Source organism: Dipteris shenzhenensis, chromosome 4 (assembly GCF_047967505.1).
Source record: "Dipteris shenzhenensis isolate YYH24624 ecotype China chromosome 4, Dip_SZ_1.0, whole genome shotgun sequence".
Taxonomy (NCBI): domain Eukaryota; kingdom Viridiplantae; phylum Streptophyta; class Polypodiopsida; order Gleicheniales; family Dipteridaceae; genus Dipteris; species Dipteris shenzhenensis.
Genome location: NC_141599.1, coordinates 30,088,830 through 30,103,057, shown reverse-complemented (window position 1 = coordinate 30,103,057; position 14,228 = coordinate 30,088,830). Strand labels below are relative to the sequence as shown.

The window sequence follows — 14,228 nt, the reverse complement described above, 5'->3', positions numbered from 1 at the left end:
GTGCAAAATCCCTCATTTGAATACTTGGGTTCAAATCTTGTTTTGAGAAAGATTCTCTAGCATTTTGAAATTGTATTTTTAATTGGTACTTATGATAACACCATTCAAGAAGAAGGATTTTCATTTAAGCTTCAATATGTTCTTTAATTTCAATCTAGTATTACCTCTATATTTTTACCATTGAAGCCCTTATTTATAGGAAAGAATAGTAGAAGAAAATATTGTTCACTAGAAAAGAGCATAGGAGTACAATTCCAAAGGGATCCAAGACACTCCTTTGCAAATTGATAAATATGCTGTTGATAAACATATAAAGTGAGGATTTTTATTTGATCCATAAAATGATTTATAAGATGATGCTAATAGGTTTTTAAAATTGGTTAGAAAACAAAGTGACTTTATGAAGGGATGATGACATCCAAGGAAATTCCACATAGATGTCTCAACCAATTTTATGATGTGCATCATCCAACTATTTGAGAGATAGATCTTTGGTGAATTGATAGATTAGCCATCTTATGTTGTGCATGGAAGATAATGATGATTTGTTTATTAACTTTTCAACAATAAGATGACACATATGGGAATAAGAATCTTTCTTGTTAAAAAAAAAAGCGAATCTCTCATGAGAGTAAAATATACATGTGATTGATTTTCTTATCGGTAATGGATGGAAGGTTGCAAAGTTTGGTCTTGTTAATTCCCAGTGCCATCTATATACCCTTGTTGGGCTTCTCACTCACAAAAAGCTAGCCATCTACATATATGTGGGGAACTACTTTTTGAGACACCTTTCTAGTAATAAAACCTATGAATAAGATATGTCCTTCAATATTCACATTGTAAGTACAATTAGTCATCAGTGTAATGTTTTATTTGTGCGAAGTTGCGGTTGGGTGGGGTACATGGCATCCTTTGCCCTTTTGGACTTTCAAAGCTTAATGATGATATTTTGAAGATATGCATTATTGGGTTTGTCTTTAAATTTGGGGTTTATGTTCATAATCACTTTATTAGTGGAGAATTGACTCATGTGGATGTCCTAATATGGAATAAAGAATTTATGGCCACTACCATGAATGAAAAGTGTACGCAAAAATCCCTATATAAAAATGATTGAGAATGTTACATCCCCCATTGTCATTGTAAATATTAGTTCCATTTCTACCATATGAACTTGATGCTTTGGTGAACCCTCACAATAGTTTAGAGGAACTAATAAATAGGGGGGGGGAAATAATAGTCTTATTCCAAGAGTACAAGAGGATTGGAATTAATTTGTTCTTTGGTATTTATGTGAAAAGGTAATCTAGTAAGATGTTCTTCTAGCTGATTCAATACAATGCTAAGTGGTTTCATAATTTGACATTATAAAGATATTTGACATGAAAGCTCAAGTCTCTAAACAAGTTGGAATTGGCTTTATCTTTCTAAGAAATTATCATGACTTTGTAACAAACATTTTAAAAGTTTGAAAGAGATAAAATAATTTTGGTGCTTCTCAATCATTGATTGTATATCTGTCATGTTCTTAAATGGTTTCATACATCACAAAAAGGTTGTTTGATTGGCTAGGATAATATATATGGCCAAGACATTAGAAAACTTTGACATTCCCCATGATAGAGGAAATAAAATTCTATAAATGGTGATAGAACATCTAAACGGAATGTATCGTTGTAGTGTCTAGCTTGATCCTTGTGAAACAACATGAGTACACGTTTTGTTGTGGTCAATGTTCTAGAAGACTGAGCCTAGCAAGATGGCTCTTTTACAAGTTTCCATATAATACATTCATTGCAGCAACACGAGGTTTTGCTAGCAAGTCCAATGATGTAATTGGCGACTGACCAACCTATATATGGAAGTGATCGTTCATATACATTTAGGAAAAATAAGATTATATGAAGCGTGCACACCAAATGTCATGTATATATTAAATTGTGTACATGAAAGCAAGTGAAGGTAAATACATTAGAGTTAAAATATGGCATTTACTTCTTTTAGCATGACAAATTTGTGATTGTTAAAATTCAAACTCATTTTTCGAGTTATTAAAGGAACATGATTGACTAGAGAAAAAAGAGAGGTTTTAAAGAGGTACACTTTTGCATGCCTTTATGGGCATAGATGGTGGGTATTAAATTGTGGTTTTTCTTACATGAAAATGCACATATGCATGCGTGTGTGCATGCGCATGTGCATGGGTGTGTGTACATAAGAGAGAGAGAGAGAGAGAGAGAGAGAGAGAGAGAGAGCACTATGAATTCAAGGGGGCACGTGGTAAGCCATATGTGAAGGACTTGCTTGCATATGGTGCTAACAATCTTATGATGACCCCAAGCACCCACATGCAATGGAGTGTAATCCTTAGAGGAAGGGCAAGCCAATCTCTTTAAGAGTCTATTGCTTGATGGGGGAGGGAGGGCAAGCAACGGACTCCCAAAGGTGGGTATCGATATCCCTTGTATGAACATAGTGCCTTTGAGAGTGGCATTGGTGCTCACTCTTACAAATAGTACTAGCAGGTCCTACCCATAGACTCTTACTCTAATTGTTGATAATGCTCTTGTTTATGTTAATGTTCGGCCTTCTTATAATGGTATGGAGTGTGAAGATGTGATCAAGGTGGAGTCATCCCATTTGAAGCATGCTTGGCCTATATCTTACATAGATTTAAGGTGAGGTGATCCCATTTGAAGCATGCTTGGCCTATATCTCACATACCCTCAACTCAACATATCCATTGATGTGTATCTCACTCCCATGTACTTGTGGATCATATGGCCAACCATGATTGCCTGCATCCATGAGGGCCTTCTTTTGTGGATTGATGTGAAATTGTTTTAAAGATTAGTGACAAGGGAGATTTTGATTAACTTTTAATTATGTTGCCAAATTCATGATAGCTGGTGGAAAGGAAGGACATGTGAGCATAAGAGGCCAAGGTTTGGAACTATGGATAAGGAAATCAAGAAAGGAGCACTTGGATTAGAGCGGTGATATTGGTTTTTAGTGAAATGACACATGCGCACACACTCGTTTTTAGTGAAATGACACATGCGCACAAGCACACAAGCTCGCACATACACACACACACACATGGAAAGAGTTGGGATAAGCCAATCACGTGTAGCGAGGAGAGCGAGATGTCGGCAAGGGACAAGGTGAAGAGGGAAGGCGAGGGCAATAGAAAATACAGATTCACAGGCAGTGCAAGGGAAGGGAAGGGAAGGAAAGAGGGAAGATGGACGTTTTTTGTTTGCTCGTGGAACTCGCAGATGGATGAGAGAGAGCACTCGCAAGAATCTGGCATGCCGTAGCGTCTCCCCTTTCCACTCATTCCCTGTTTGCCTGCCATCTCCTTTGCCTTTTCCCTCCACCTTTCCTTCCATATTCCCTGGTTTTCCCTTTACCTTTCCCAACGCATTGCTCCCCTGCTCATGCCCTTTGCCCGCAGGTCTCCACCACCCTTTTGTATTTCGCGCCGTCTTCCTTGGAGACGTTGTCCTTTTTTATGCCTTTCGGAATTTGCTTCCCACCATTTCAGCAGTAGTCAAGCTTTTTGCCTTGGAGATTTGTGTAGTCTTTGGGTTGGTCCTTTCTAGAGTCGTTGCTCATGTCCCTATCCCCGCGCATTCAGCCCTGGGAACCTGCACACCCATGAAACTTGCGATTACCCCTCTCGGAATAGTGTGCTTCAGAACTTGAGGAGCCTTCTATACCCCCGGCGAATATTTGGGTGACTGCTTTCACATCATGCTTGCCTCTCCTGGAGAGTTGTGTGAGCACTGCAGACGCTTTGCAAATTCGTCTGGACTTTTGGGGGTATTGGCTCAACTCCCGGGTATGCTGCAAATAATAAACCAGCTGAAACTGGAGTGTGCAAGCGTGAGAAGGCGTGATTTTGGTGCTGGTTAACGGTGAGACTCCCTGTTCAGGTGCTACGTACGGGGATCAATCAATTTCAGGGGATCGGTGGTCCTCTGTTCCTCTCTCTATCGTGAAAACTGCGAGGCTAGAGATGCTACCGGGTGACTCCTGAGTCCTGACCATTTCAGCAGACGTTGAAGTTCGTCCCGACGTTCAGTATCCATGATGGGGGCTCAGCCTGACTGACTCGAAAGGTAGTACCCTGGGCACCGGGGCCTGGGATGTAGGCAGCATATTTCTGGGATGTGGGCAGCACATTTCCGTCGAAGGTGATACACATTGGAACGCTCTGCTGACCGTAGACCAGGGGTCTAGAGTCTGACTTGGGAATGAGGATGGCTGATCGGGAACCGAGATGTCATAAGTGGGACGATTTAGGTGTATGTCGATTCGGGAGCGTGCAAGTGCGCGACCTTGGCTGTGACATTTGGGAGGGGTGAGCTGATTGATGAAATGAATGAAAACCATTCTGATGCACGGTGAAAAGTTTCGTGCTCTGCAATGCAAGTGGAGGGCGGTTTCATGAATGAAAACCTCAGCTCTGAATTCTGCATCCTGATGAAATGCATGGTGAAAGTTTCGTGCTCTGAAATGCAAGTGGAGACGGGTGGGGCACCGGGGACATTTTCTTTCTGCAGTCAGACCGGTCCGATGCATGGCTGCGGGGAGGGCAAAAAAGCAAGCATCCGGATGCCAATTTCGTATGCTTTAATGCAAGTGGAGGGGTGATATTTTTATAGTGGGATGCACGGCCAGAGAAGCTACGAAGAAGCTCGTGGGAAAAGCGTATGAAGAGCGAGGGTCGAGGTGTTGCCTTTTTAACTCCAGAATCCTTTCTGGCCCGGGTGGGCGTAGTGGGCTGAGGACCAAAAGTGGTCAAGAGCAGCAGCGAGACGATAGGCTGGAATATCAGAGCACAGATTAAAAAATGAGCATGTTAATGGCACACTGTCTCCTTATGATAACAGAAATTGTTTGACAGCATTTGAAGGATGGATGGCTTTGGGGAGAGTGATTTTATCATCTTGACTGTGTGCCTTTGTGTGGGGACGTGGAGCAGTCGGTTGAGAGTTTAGAGGCGTGAGAAGGAAGTGGGCCGTTTTTAGCGAGTGGAGATTATCATCAAACACAGCAACACGAGGGAGAGGGTGGGAACAAAGACAAGATGCAATTGCAAATCCTCATCAGCACACCACCATCGCGCAGTAAATCAAGAAAACTTTACTCGGACAGTCATTTTTCATAGAACACACACACCATGAGACAAAACAGCAACATTTGCAATTGAAATTTTAAAAAGAAGTACAACTCCAGTTTTGAGATACAGCGACAAATCCAGGATGTTCGACCGAATCCAGAAGAAACACTGCAGCCGCATATTTCCGCCATCCTTGTCAATTTTATTCGGAGAGCTCGGTAATAGGCTCATAGGGCTCATAGATTTAGAGAGAAGCGACAGGGGGGGAGAAAGAAGTCTCAATTGGCCTTTTGTGGGCGTCACATCATCAATTTATCAATTGACAGCAGCATATAGACAGAGAGAATTTGGTCCGCTTGTTTCTTTTTCCCCCCCTTTAATACCATCCCATCGTCAGTCGCACGAGGGAATGGCTAGCTAAAGTGGCTAGATAGGTAGGGAGCAAAGAGTCTGCAGGGGAGGAGAATGAGAGAGAAGAGATGTAGGGGAGAGAGAGAGAGAGAGAGAGGGAAAAAGAAAGGTGGGGGGGGGGGGGGAGGGCTTTACTAAGGAGAGGGCTTTTCAAACCGGGTTGCATATGGACGTTTTTCTAGCCATCAACCATCGCATCATGAATCCGAGGAGCATAGAAAGACTGCGAGAGGAGCATAGAAAGACTGCGAGAGGGCTGGTGTAGAATGTACAACTTTGATGTAAACCGAGAGAGAGAGAGAGAGATGGTGTTCATGATCCCTCACGAGAGAGAGAGTGTCCATTGTTAGCATCATCCATTATAGTACAACTTGATGTAAACCGAGAGAGAGAGAGAGAGATGGTGTTCATGATCCCTCACGAGAGAGAGAGTGTCCATTATAGTGATGGAGAGAGAGAGAGATGGTGTTCACGATCCTTCATGAGAGAGAGTGTGTCCATTGTTAGCATCATCCATTGTAGTATTAGTGGTGGAGAGAGAGAGAGAGAGAGATTTATTATCCTCATGATTGGCAAGAGAGAAAAAACGGGTGTATAAAGGCGTGATATGGGGACGTGAACAATGAAGCCAGGAAACAAGGTGCGTTTGTGGGTGAGTTTTCTGTGTTAGTTTATGTAGAGTATATAATAGCAATAGTGTGTGTGTGGTGTGGAGGGGGAACCCTTTTTGGCATAGACAAATTGGTTCGGGCAAAGCTCTTTTTTGCATCGACGTTGAGGCAGGGCAAAAGCGGAGGGGGGGGGGGAGAGCTTTTTCTGGGTGAAATGTAATGAGCTGGCAAGGTGGAACATGCAAAGGGGGAGAGGACTGAGAGGGGAAGGAAGGGAGGCACACAAAGCTCGCCAAAGAGGCCACACGAACGAGCAGTCGGAATACATGCAGAGCTGGAAGTGGAGCTGGATCATGTGGCTCTATGGGAGAAAGATGGTGATGGATGAAAGCAAGGAGAGGCAGGGCCTATATTCTACTGTTCTCTCTTTGTCTGTGTGTGTGTGTGTGTGTGTGTGTGTCTGTGAGCTCTTTGCTTTTTGGCCTTCTCCCTTGCACATCTCACACGCTTCACCTTCTCTCTCTCTCTCTCTCTCCCTAAAAGAAAGTTGCCAGCTTTGCTTTCAAGGAATCCAGCCTTCTCCCCCGCACCCTTTTTATGCCCAACCAGCCTTCCCCCTACTTACTAAGTATTCCCCTCATCACCCTCCACACTACACAACACCAACCTTCCTCCTTCCCCCCCCCCCCCCCCCCCCCCTTCCTCTTCCTCCTCCTCTCCCCTCCCCTTCCCTTCTTCCTCTGTCCTCTTCCTTCCTCCTCTTACCACCCACGTCAATCCCCTTGGAGCTCGTGACTTCTTCCCCTCTTCCTTTTTGAATTTTCAAACACTCAGCTCAACCCCTCTGCACTCCCTCGCACTCTCTCCCACCTCCCTCCCTCTCAGTCGTAAGTCCTCCTCCCCTTTGCTTGCTTCTCTCGCCTCTTCCCCCTCTTTTTTGCCACACTCTGCTGCATCATCATCATCATCACCTTCTTTTGCCACAGCTTTCCCTCACTCTCGCCACAGCATTCTTAAACACTATTGCTACTCACTCTCAACTGTTACCACTCACCCCCCCCCTGCACAATCCCCCCCCCCCCGGCTTGCTCCATAGCTCCATAATTCTCTGCCTTCCTCGTCCCACATCCCCTCACAGCATCTGCAACGAAGTTTCTTCCCCTCATTTTCTTGTAAAAAAGTATGCTTAATGGGCTCCCGCTTTATGGTGCCTGCATTACTTAGCCTCCCGGCCATCATCATTATCCGCACAACCCCGCATTCATCTGGACCTACATTCCTTTAACGAGGGGTTTTGGGTTTTTTAAAAACTCCACCCCTCAATTTCTGTATCGAGGGCGCCACCTCTCGAAAACATATTTAAGAGGACAGAAATCAAGATTTTTTGCATTGACGGCGGACTATATAACTATTTCAATCTCGTCTCCCTCTTAATATGGTAATGCGGCAGTTGCCTTTCCCAGCTCCTTCAGCCTTCGCCTTTTGCATGCAGGAGCTTGTATTGCTCGCTTGATCGGGGACACTGGCAGAAGATGTAAGCTGCCTCTCACAGCGCTACCTAGCTACAGCTTGTTTATCCCCGTTCCCGCAGCATTGTTATCGTGGTAATTTGATCAAGGCTGTAGTTTGGCAGATCGATAGAGCTCGGTAAAATGTACGTCTTTGGGATATATTAGAGGCGAAGTAGTTGGCGCAGGGGAAACTTTTTTAGCTAGACATTAATAGTAAATCACAGCCATGCACTGGGAGCGTTCGCCTCCAGGCAGGTTTCCATGCACCCACTACCTCAAAGATTGTTCGTCTTGATAGATAATATAGAGACTCTCAGAACAAGGACCCTTCACAGAGAAGCCCTCTTGATGCAATCTTCTTTGTTTGGGATCTCGTTGGCCAATTCCTTGTGAACACAATCAGACGTATTAGCAGTTATTCAACACTCAAAGCCATAGCTTTACTTTCGTCTTGCTACGACAATCCACTGGGTCCCAACAGAGTCGATCCAAAAACTTCGCACTACTTTGTGCCACACACAGATTGGCTTCGATAGACAAAATCGTAGATGAGTTTTGGTTCTGCATGATATGGCGTTTTGAATCTTTTGCTGTGTAATTCAACTCACTCGGAGCATATGTAACAATCTGTCAAAGGTCCGATTTTGGGTTCTTCCGGCTAGCCGATAACTTATGTGATTTATGTTTTTAGAGATTGTTTGTCGTGTCGATATGAGTTAAAATTCAAATTTATGCATTTCTTGTCTCGGATTGTCCAGTGACTGGCTTCATTCTGCATGAGATATTATAAGTTACTTGCATCTGAAGAATATTGCGGGGTATCCTCTGTTGCCACAACGTACGCGCTTCTTTTGTGGCAATTGATACCTTTAGAAGCACTAACGTTTAGTGTATATCACACTTCATAATTGGCTGTTTCTTTCCTGGTTGATGCTGCGGATAGGAATTTTATGCCCAACTATTTCTTTTCCAGAGATGCAGCTAAGGAAAGCACCGATTTCTGACGAACAAGCTAAGGGGTGTAAGGTCAGCTTCGAAACTCCTACATATAGCCTTAAGCCTTACAAAGCAATTGTTTGAACTGTCTCGAATGTAGATTACGTAGAGCTTTTTTTCTCCCCTGTTTTTAAAACTTGCTTCTAAGCACGGGACAGGTTGCGATTTTGCTTCTAGTGACGAAGACCAATGTGGACTTCATTTAACCACTTTTAAGCTTAGGCGATTGATCGTACGTGTACTTTTAGAATGCGGGAATCGGGATGACTTTTGGTTGTCGAAGGGCAGCGTGCGATTGTGTGGCCTTCATTAGTATGGATAATCTGTACTGCGCCTCGATTAGCGAGGCTCGGTATAGTCCATACTTTGAGAGATTCGTGCCCCTGCACTCCTGGCAGGTTTAATGAGTGCCTTAAGGATTGTTCTCCGCCGGGGGGCGGGGCGGGCAAGAGAGCGAGCGAGAGAGAACTAGAAGGAAAACGACTTTGAATCGAATCTTCGACTGGTCAGTCATGTGATCCATGTTCCTGTATAATACACTTTAGTGCTCGGTGGCGGTAGGTCCCCAAGTATTAAGGTGCTTTCAAGTAGCGTGAACGCTTGCGCAAGGCTAACAAGAAGTTAAAGACAAACACATCTCGAGTCCCTGACTCCCTACGTAGACCCTTGTCTTAAACCATCAATTATGATTTTTAGTGCCCTTGGAATAGGTTAAAGTGTTTGCATGAATTTGCTTCCCTGTCAGGAAAACAATATGACGCCATTGGTTGGAACCAGCGATACCTTAACTCCTGCAAAATCTATTCTTTACAAGCATCATGAAAGAGTGTACGGATTTTAGCATCTCCTAGACTTAATTGCCTTGAAAGAGATACTGCATGAGTTAATGACCTGTGCAGTGCGGCATCAACGGTAAGCTAACTACTAGAGAGTAGTATTTTGGCGTTAGCTTTGTGGAGAGAGAGAGAGAGAGAGCCTAGGCCCAGACTCGTTGCAGTATTAAAGAGGCTGCAGGTTGGAAACTTATAAATTATTTTTTATTAATGTTACGACTAGTGGTTTAGTTAATTTGAGCTGCAAGAAGTGCTTAAAAATACAGCTGAAGGGGTTTCTTGGGTAGTGCTGAAGGGGAGGCAACAGATTAACAAAAACAATAAAATTTGTATCTGCGGTGATCAGACAAATCTTCATCAAAATCTAATCTTCATTGTTCATAGATCTTTATACCGGGGCGGTTTTAGAGCAGCTAAAGGGGGATTTTGGTGGGTGAGGTGGCGGAGAGGAACTGGTGGATGGAATTGATCGAGCTGTTCAAGGGAGTGAAAATGGTTGCAGCATGTGAGAGCCCAGTTTGCTGTAAAGCCAATCCATTACCTTGGAACACCCCCCCCCCCCCCCCCGAGCCTGTCTTCTCCATTTCCGCGAACCCATTTTCTCCATATCGGAAACGGCCAGCTCAGGAGAGATGTGTTTTTTGTTTGGTGTGGAGAAACGCATCTCCACTGCATGTGCTTTATATTACTGTTGCTTTTGACACAGCTTGTTATAAGGACAGTGAGTGGACTTGGCATGGTGCCTTCAGTGGTAAATATAATAAATGGCTGTTAAATTATTGTGCTCATCGATCCCATCATGGCTTACAGGTATGACTCCACCATCGTCTCCCTGCAAGTCCTCAGAACTCTGAAATGTGCAGTTGTGCATGTGAATTGATGCAGTTGTGGTTTTAGTCTGCACTACAAGAAGTAGCATGAGAAACAGAGGGTGAAGGGTTCGTTTAAGCTTTCAAGGCTCAGCTATTGAACTAGAAGTCATAGACTCAATGGCAAAAAAATTTGAGAAATGCCTCAAAAGGCCTCTTGGCCAAGACAAAAGCATTCTGGAGCTCCAAGTTAGTGTGAGGTCTGAGCTGTTGGATGCAAAACTCGAGGAAAATGGTTATGAAGTGGATCTTGAAGATTGTGGACACATGGAGCCTTTGACCATCAAGGAAATTTGTAAGTTTTTAAGCTTAAAACAGAATATCTAGCTGGTCATTAAAGCTTTTTAGATTCGTGTTCAGTTGTTTGCACCTAGGCCACATTTCTTTATTATTCTGTTCTGTTGCTACCTGCAAATCCGATGTGATCATACAGCCTACCTGGCCAGCCTTAAATGTGAAATCAACTTCTTTCTGTTGAAATCCCGTTTTCTTTTTGTACTTGTTGCACAGCCACTGGAAATTCCATTAGTCAGAAATTTTGATTTGGGTGAGCTTGTCTCCTACCCTTTGAACTGAGAGTAGAATTGCCAATGTAACTCACTATAAACTTCTCCTGTGATGTGACTGATGAAAACTCAAGCGTCTGTTCTGGAGGATGCTGGAGTCATGGATGTACTTTCTATTCAAAAGTGTCAGAGGCGGCAGATTGTCAAAAATGGTGCCTTTACGCATTGTGAGTTTTCTTTGTTTCTACAATAGCTAAATTGGTGTTCAAAGAAGAGATTAAGTTCATTTGAGTTTTCTCATTATGTAACGCCTTGCCATATGCAGTTTCTGCAGAAAATGGAAGGGTATTACTTCAGGTGCAGGGAAGAAAAGAGCGGTTGAAGCACTTGATCAAAGCCACCCTCTTTAAAAGCTGTAGGTGTTCTCACTGCAAGCCAGAGGCTATTTAGTATCTCTCTTCTTTCTGAAATTTTGACTGAACCATTCAGAGCAATGCTTGCAAGAAAAGGATTCAATTCATGAGGTTGACGCGTATATTTTATTTAATCATCAAAGTGAGATTTTGCCGGTTGGTTTTCTTTTTTGGAAAGTTGGTCGGGTAATGGGTCTGTGTGAGGGGAAACAAAAGAAAAGACAAATCAAAGTTTCAGAAGGAGCAGTAAAATTCAAACGAGGTACAGTTCTCTTATTACATGCTTCAGCCTTCATTAATGTCGCAGGGATTTTCTGTTGCCTTTCTGTGTGGGTAGGGCACTTTATCTTGCCTAGCCTTTGCTTGACTCTTATACTCGTTTGACGTAGATGGAATTCCCAGCAAGAAAGTTCTTCATGAGCGAGAAGGAAATAAATTACTGGCACAGGTTGAGGTCATGAAAAGATGTAAGTATTCCTACCTATGCTCTCTATTTCTCACCAGATTCTTCAGCTCAAAGTTAGAAAATCCTGACTCAAGAGATTCTGATACTACTTTTCATGGTACCTTGGTTAATTATGACAGTGTGTAATGAAAGTGACAAGGTGCTTTTACCTGGTATGGTTGAAGAGATTCGCACAGATGTCATTAAATACTGGCTTCGGCGCTATAGTCTTTTCTCTCGTTTTGATCATGGAATCAAGCTGGATGAGGAAGGCTTGTTTTCTGTCACACCTGAAGAGATTGCAAAACACCAGGCTGCACATTGTGGTTCTGGTACTGTGATTGATGCATTCACCGGAGTGGGTGGTAATGCCATCCAGTTTGCTTGCCAGTAAGTCATTACAAATATGACCTTGAAAAGTTTGAATGAAAGGATATTATCTCTTTAGTCTCCGTATACGTATGTCATAGAAGGTTGGAATACCATTATCTATTCTTGTAAAAGCAGGAGTGAAAGTGTTTTGCAAAGTTTTTAGGATGTTCTGTTTTTTTCCAGGAACCTCCATGTCATAGCAATTGATATCGATCCAAAGAAAATTGAATATGCCCGGCACAATGCGGAGATATATGGTGTTGCGGACAGAATAGACTTTCTTGTTGGGGACTTTTTCCAGCTGGCTCCCTCTCTTCAGGTTTGCTTGCACTTTACAACCATGCCTTCTGATTCCTGAAAAACAATTGTAGTATATGAGTGGGATGACAAGTCGAGAGCATTCTAGAAGTTCCTTAATCAAAGGAGTATGTACATGCTGCTGTTTTGGGGGGGGGGGGGGGTGTAGGTCTACAATTTCAAGGCTAGTTCTCTCTAAATATGGATCCTCATAATAGATGCTTTGGCAGCATTCTGAGCTGTTGTCATGCTATGCTTTGTGGGTTTTGATTCACAAGCTTATTGAGTGGGTGGAGCTTTTTTGGTTTTTCTCATCATGTTGAGAGGCTATAAATATTCTTAGTTTTGTCCTTTAATCCAACCATGATTATAGGACTTTGCAGTAAGAAGTGTCCTATAAATTCCATTGGCTTTAGGGTTTGTAAGGGTTCTGAAGGTCCATGTCGGTTTTTGTTAAATCCTGTAACAGGCAGATGTTGTTTTTCTCTCTCCACCATGGGGAGGTCCAGAATACATAAAAGCAGAAAAGTACAACATCGAGACCATGCTGAAGCCCAAGGATGGGTATTCTTCTTTCTCTTCCCTGATGTAGCTGCATTCCGTATTCGCAATCTTCTTGAAGCATTGATAAAAGTTTCAGAAAATGATTCCTTATAACTGAAATGCTATATGGTTCATAGGTTTTTAATTTCCTGATTCCTTCTTCAGAAATCACTGTTTCTTTTAAGAATTGGCCTTTAACTTCCATTCCAAGAATCACGCCTTTCACAGGACTTGAAATAGTTTTATTAGTATCATGGTTCTCAATGGTCCAATAGTCCCTTTGTGATCCTGATCAAGCTATTAGTTCGTTAATGATCAATTGTTATGTGCAGATTTTCTCTTTTTAAAGTAGCTCTGTCAATTGCCCCTAGTATTGCATTCTTCTTGCCTCGGACTGTTGATTCAGATCAACTGGCACAGTTGTCATGGCTGTCAAACCCTCCGCTTGCTTATGAGGTAGTACTTTAAGTTCACAAGATTTTCTTATCTGTTTATAATCATGATTTGAAGTTGTTTAACTGGAAACTCCAATCAACTTTGTGCAAGTCCACAGAAAGGTCATTTTTTCATTACATGGATTGTCGTTGTTCAACATGTCAATCTTTGTAATATCCCTGAGGAGTTATTTGTCCATGGGCCTTATTTTGGAAGCTGTGCCATGCAGATTGAGAGAAATTATGTTCATGATGAACTCAAGGCTGTAACAGCATATTATGGGAAGATTGCCTGTTAAGAGGGAAATTAAACTTTTTGAGGTCCCCGTCATTTTTACAGGCAAAGGTAACCTGTTAAGAGAGGACCAAGCTAGTTGCTCTATTTGCAATTGATAGACAATCAAAGCTGCACAATCTAACAAAGTAAAGAGGCTCTCAAAGGAAAGCCCTAAATATCTCTTCCCTTGTACTAAATGGGAAGTAGAAGCAGGCAATGCATATATCAGCAGAAATCTATACTGGCCCTGACGAGGGGTACGGATATGTCATGTAAAAATTTGTGTCGCGTAATTCAAATCAGATCATTCTTTATGAAGCCATGTTCCATTTCTGAATTTTGGAAAGAGTCTGATTTTTTTGTGTGGAGCATTTGTGTTTTCCTTCTGACACAACATTGTGCACAGCTATTCTGGTCTGCTACAACAAAAAAAGATGCTTATGTACATTGTTATAACTTTTCGAGAGATCCTTCCTCATTGAGTGGTAGTACTCAAAGTCTTACCAAACTCATGCATTTCACTAGTGGTTCTTTGGAAGAAATCCTTGTAGCAGGTGCTTTGCCCCAAGTAAAGTAGAG

General features: G+C 42.6%; 1 protein-coding gene across 10 annotated transcripts; it reads left to right on the top strand.

Moving 5' to 3' along the window:
- The first annotated feature begins 4,415 nt into the window (after positions 1-4,415).
- Positions 4,416-13,946, top strand: LOC147902705 (uncharacterized). Of its 10 annotated transcripts, none has more exons than XM_087373732.1 (12): positions 4,416-5,138; positions 8,640-8,690; positions 10,391-10,657; positions 11,003-11,095; positions 11,194-11,283; positions 11,460-11,543; positions 11,671-11,748; positions 11,867-12,116; positions 12,282-12,417; positions 12,865-12,959; positions 13,271-13,394; positions 13,603-13,946. In XM_087373732.1, exons 3-12 carry the CDS (start codon positions 10,483-10,485, stop codon positions 13,669-13,671), a joined length of 1,194 nt encoding a protein of 397 aa, XP_087229858.1. In that variant the 5' UTR covers positions 4,416-5,138; positions 8,640-8,690; positions 10,391-10,482; the 3' UTR covers positions 13,672-13,946. The 10 variants fall into 10 exon arrangements, with proteins under 10 accessions (XP_087229858.1, XP_087229853.1, XP_087229855.1 ...); XM_087373727.1 differs by lacking the exon at positions 4,416-5,138 and adding an exon at positions 5,167-5,349 and having other exon boundaries at positions 8,638-8,690; positions 10,304-10,657; XM_087373729.1 differs by lacking the exon at positions 4,416-5,138 and adding an exon at positions 6,858-7,040 and having other exon boundaries at positions 8,638-8,690.
- The last annotated feature ends 282 nt before the right edge of the window (positions 13,947-14,228 follow it).

Excerpts from the sequence above, each read along its gene's own strand:
- LOC147902705 (XM_087373732.1), top strand. The coding sequence starts at position 10,483 with ATGGCAAAAAAATTTGAGAAATGCCTCAAAAGGCCTCTTGGCCAAGAC. Across the intron at positions 11,749-11,866 it reads GGTTGAGGTCATGAAAAGAT|TGTGTAATGAAAGTGACAAG; the intron begins GTAAGTATTCCT and ends TAATTATGACAG. Across the intron at positions 12,960-13,270 it reads ATGCTGAAGCCCAAGGATGG|ATTTTCTCTTTTTAAAGTAG; the intron begins GTATTCTTCTTT and ends TGTTATGTGCAG.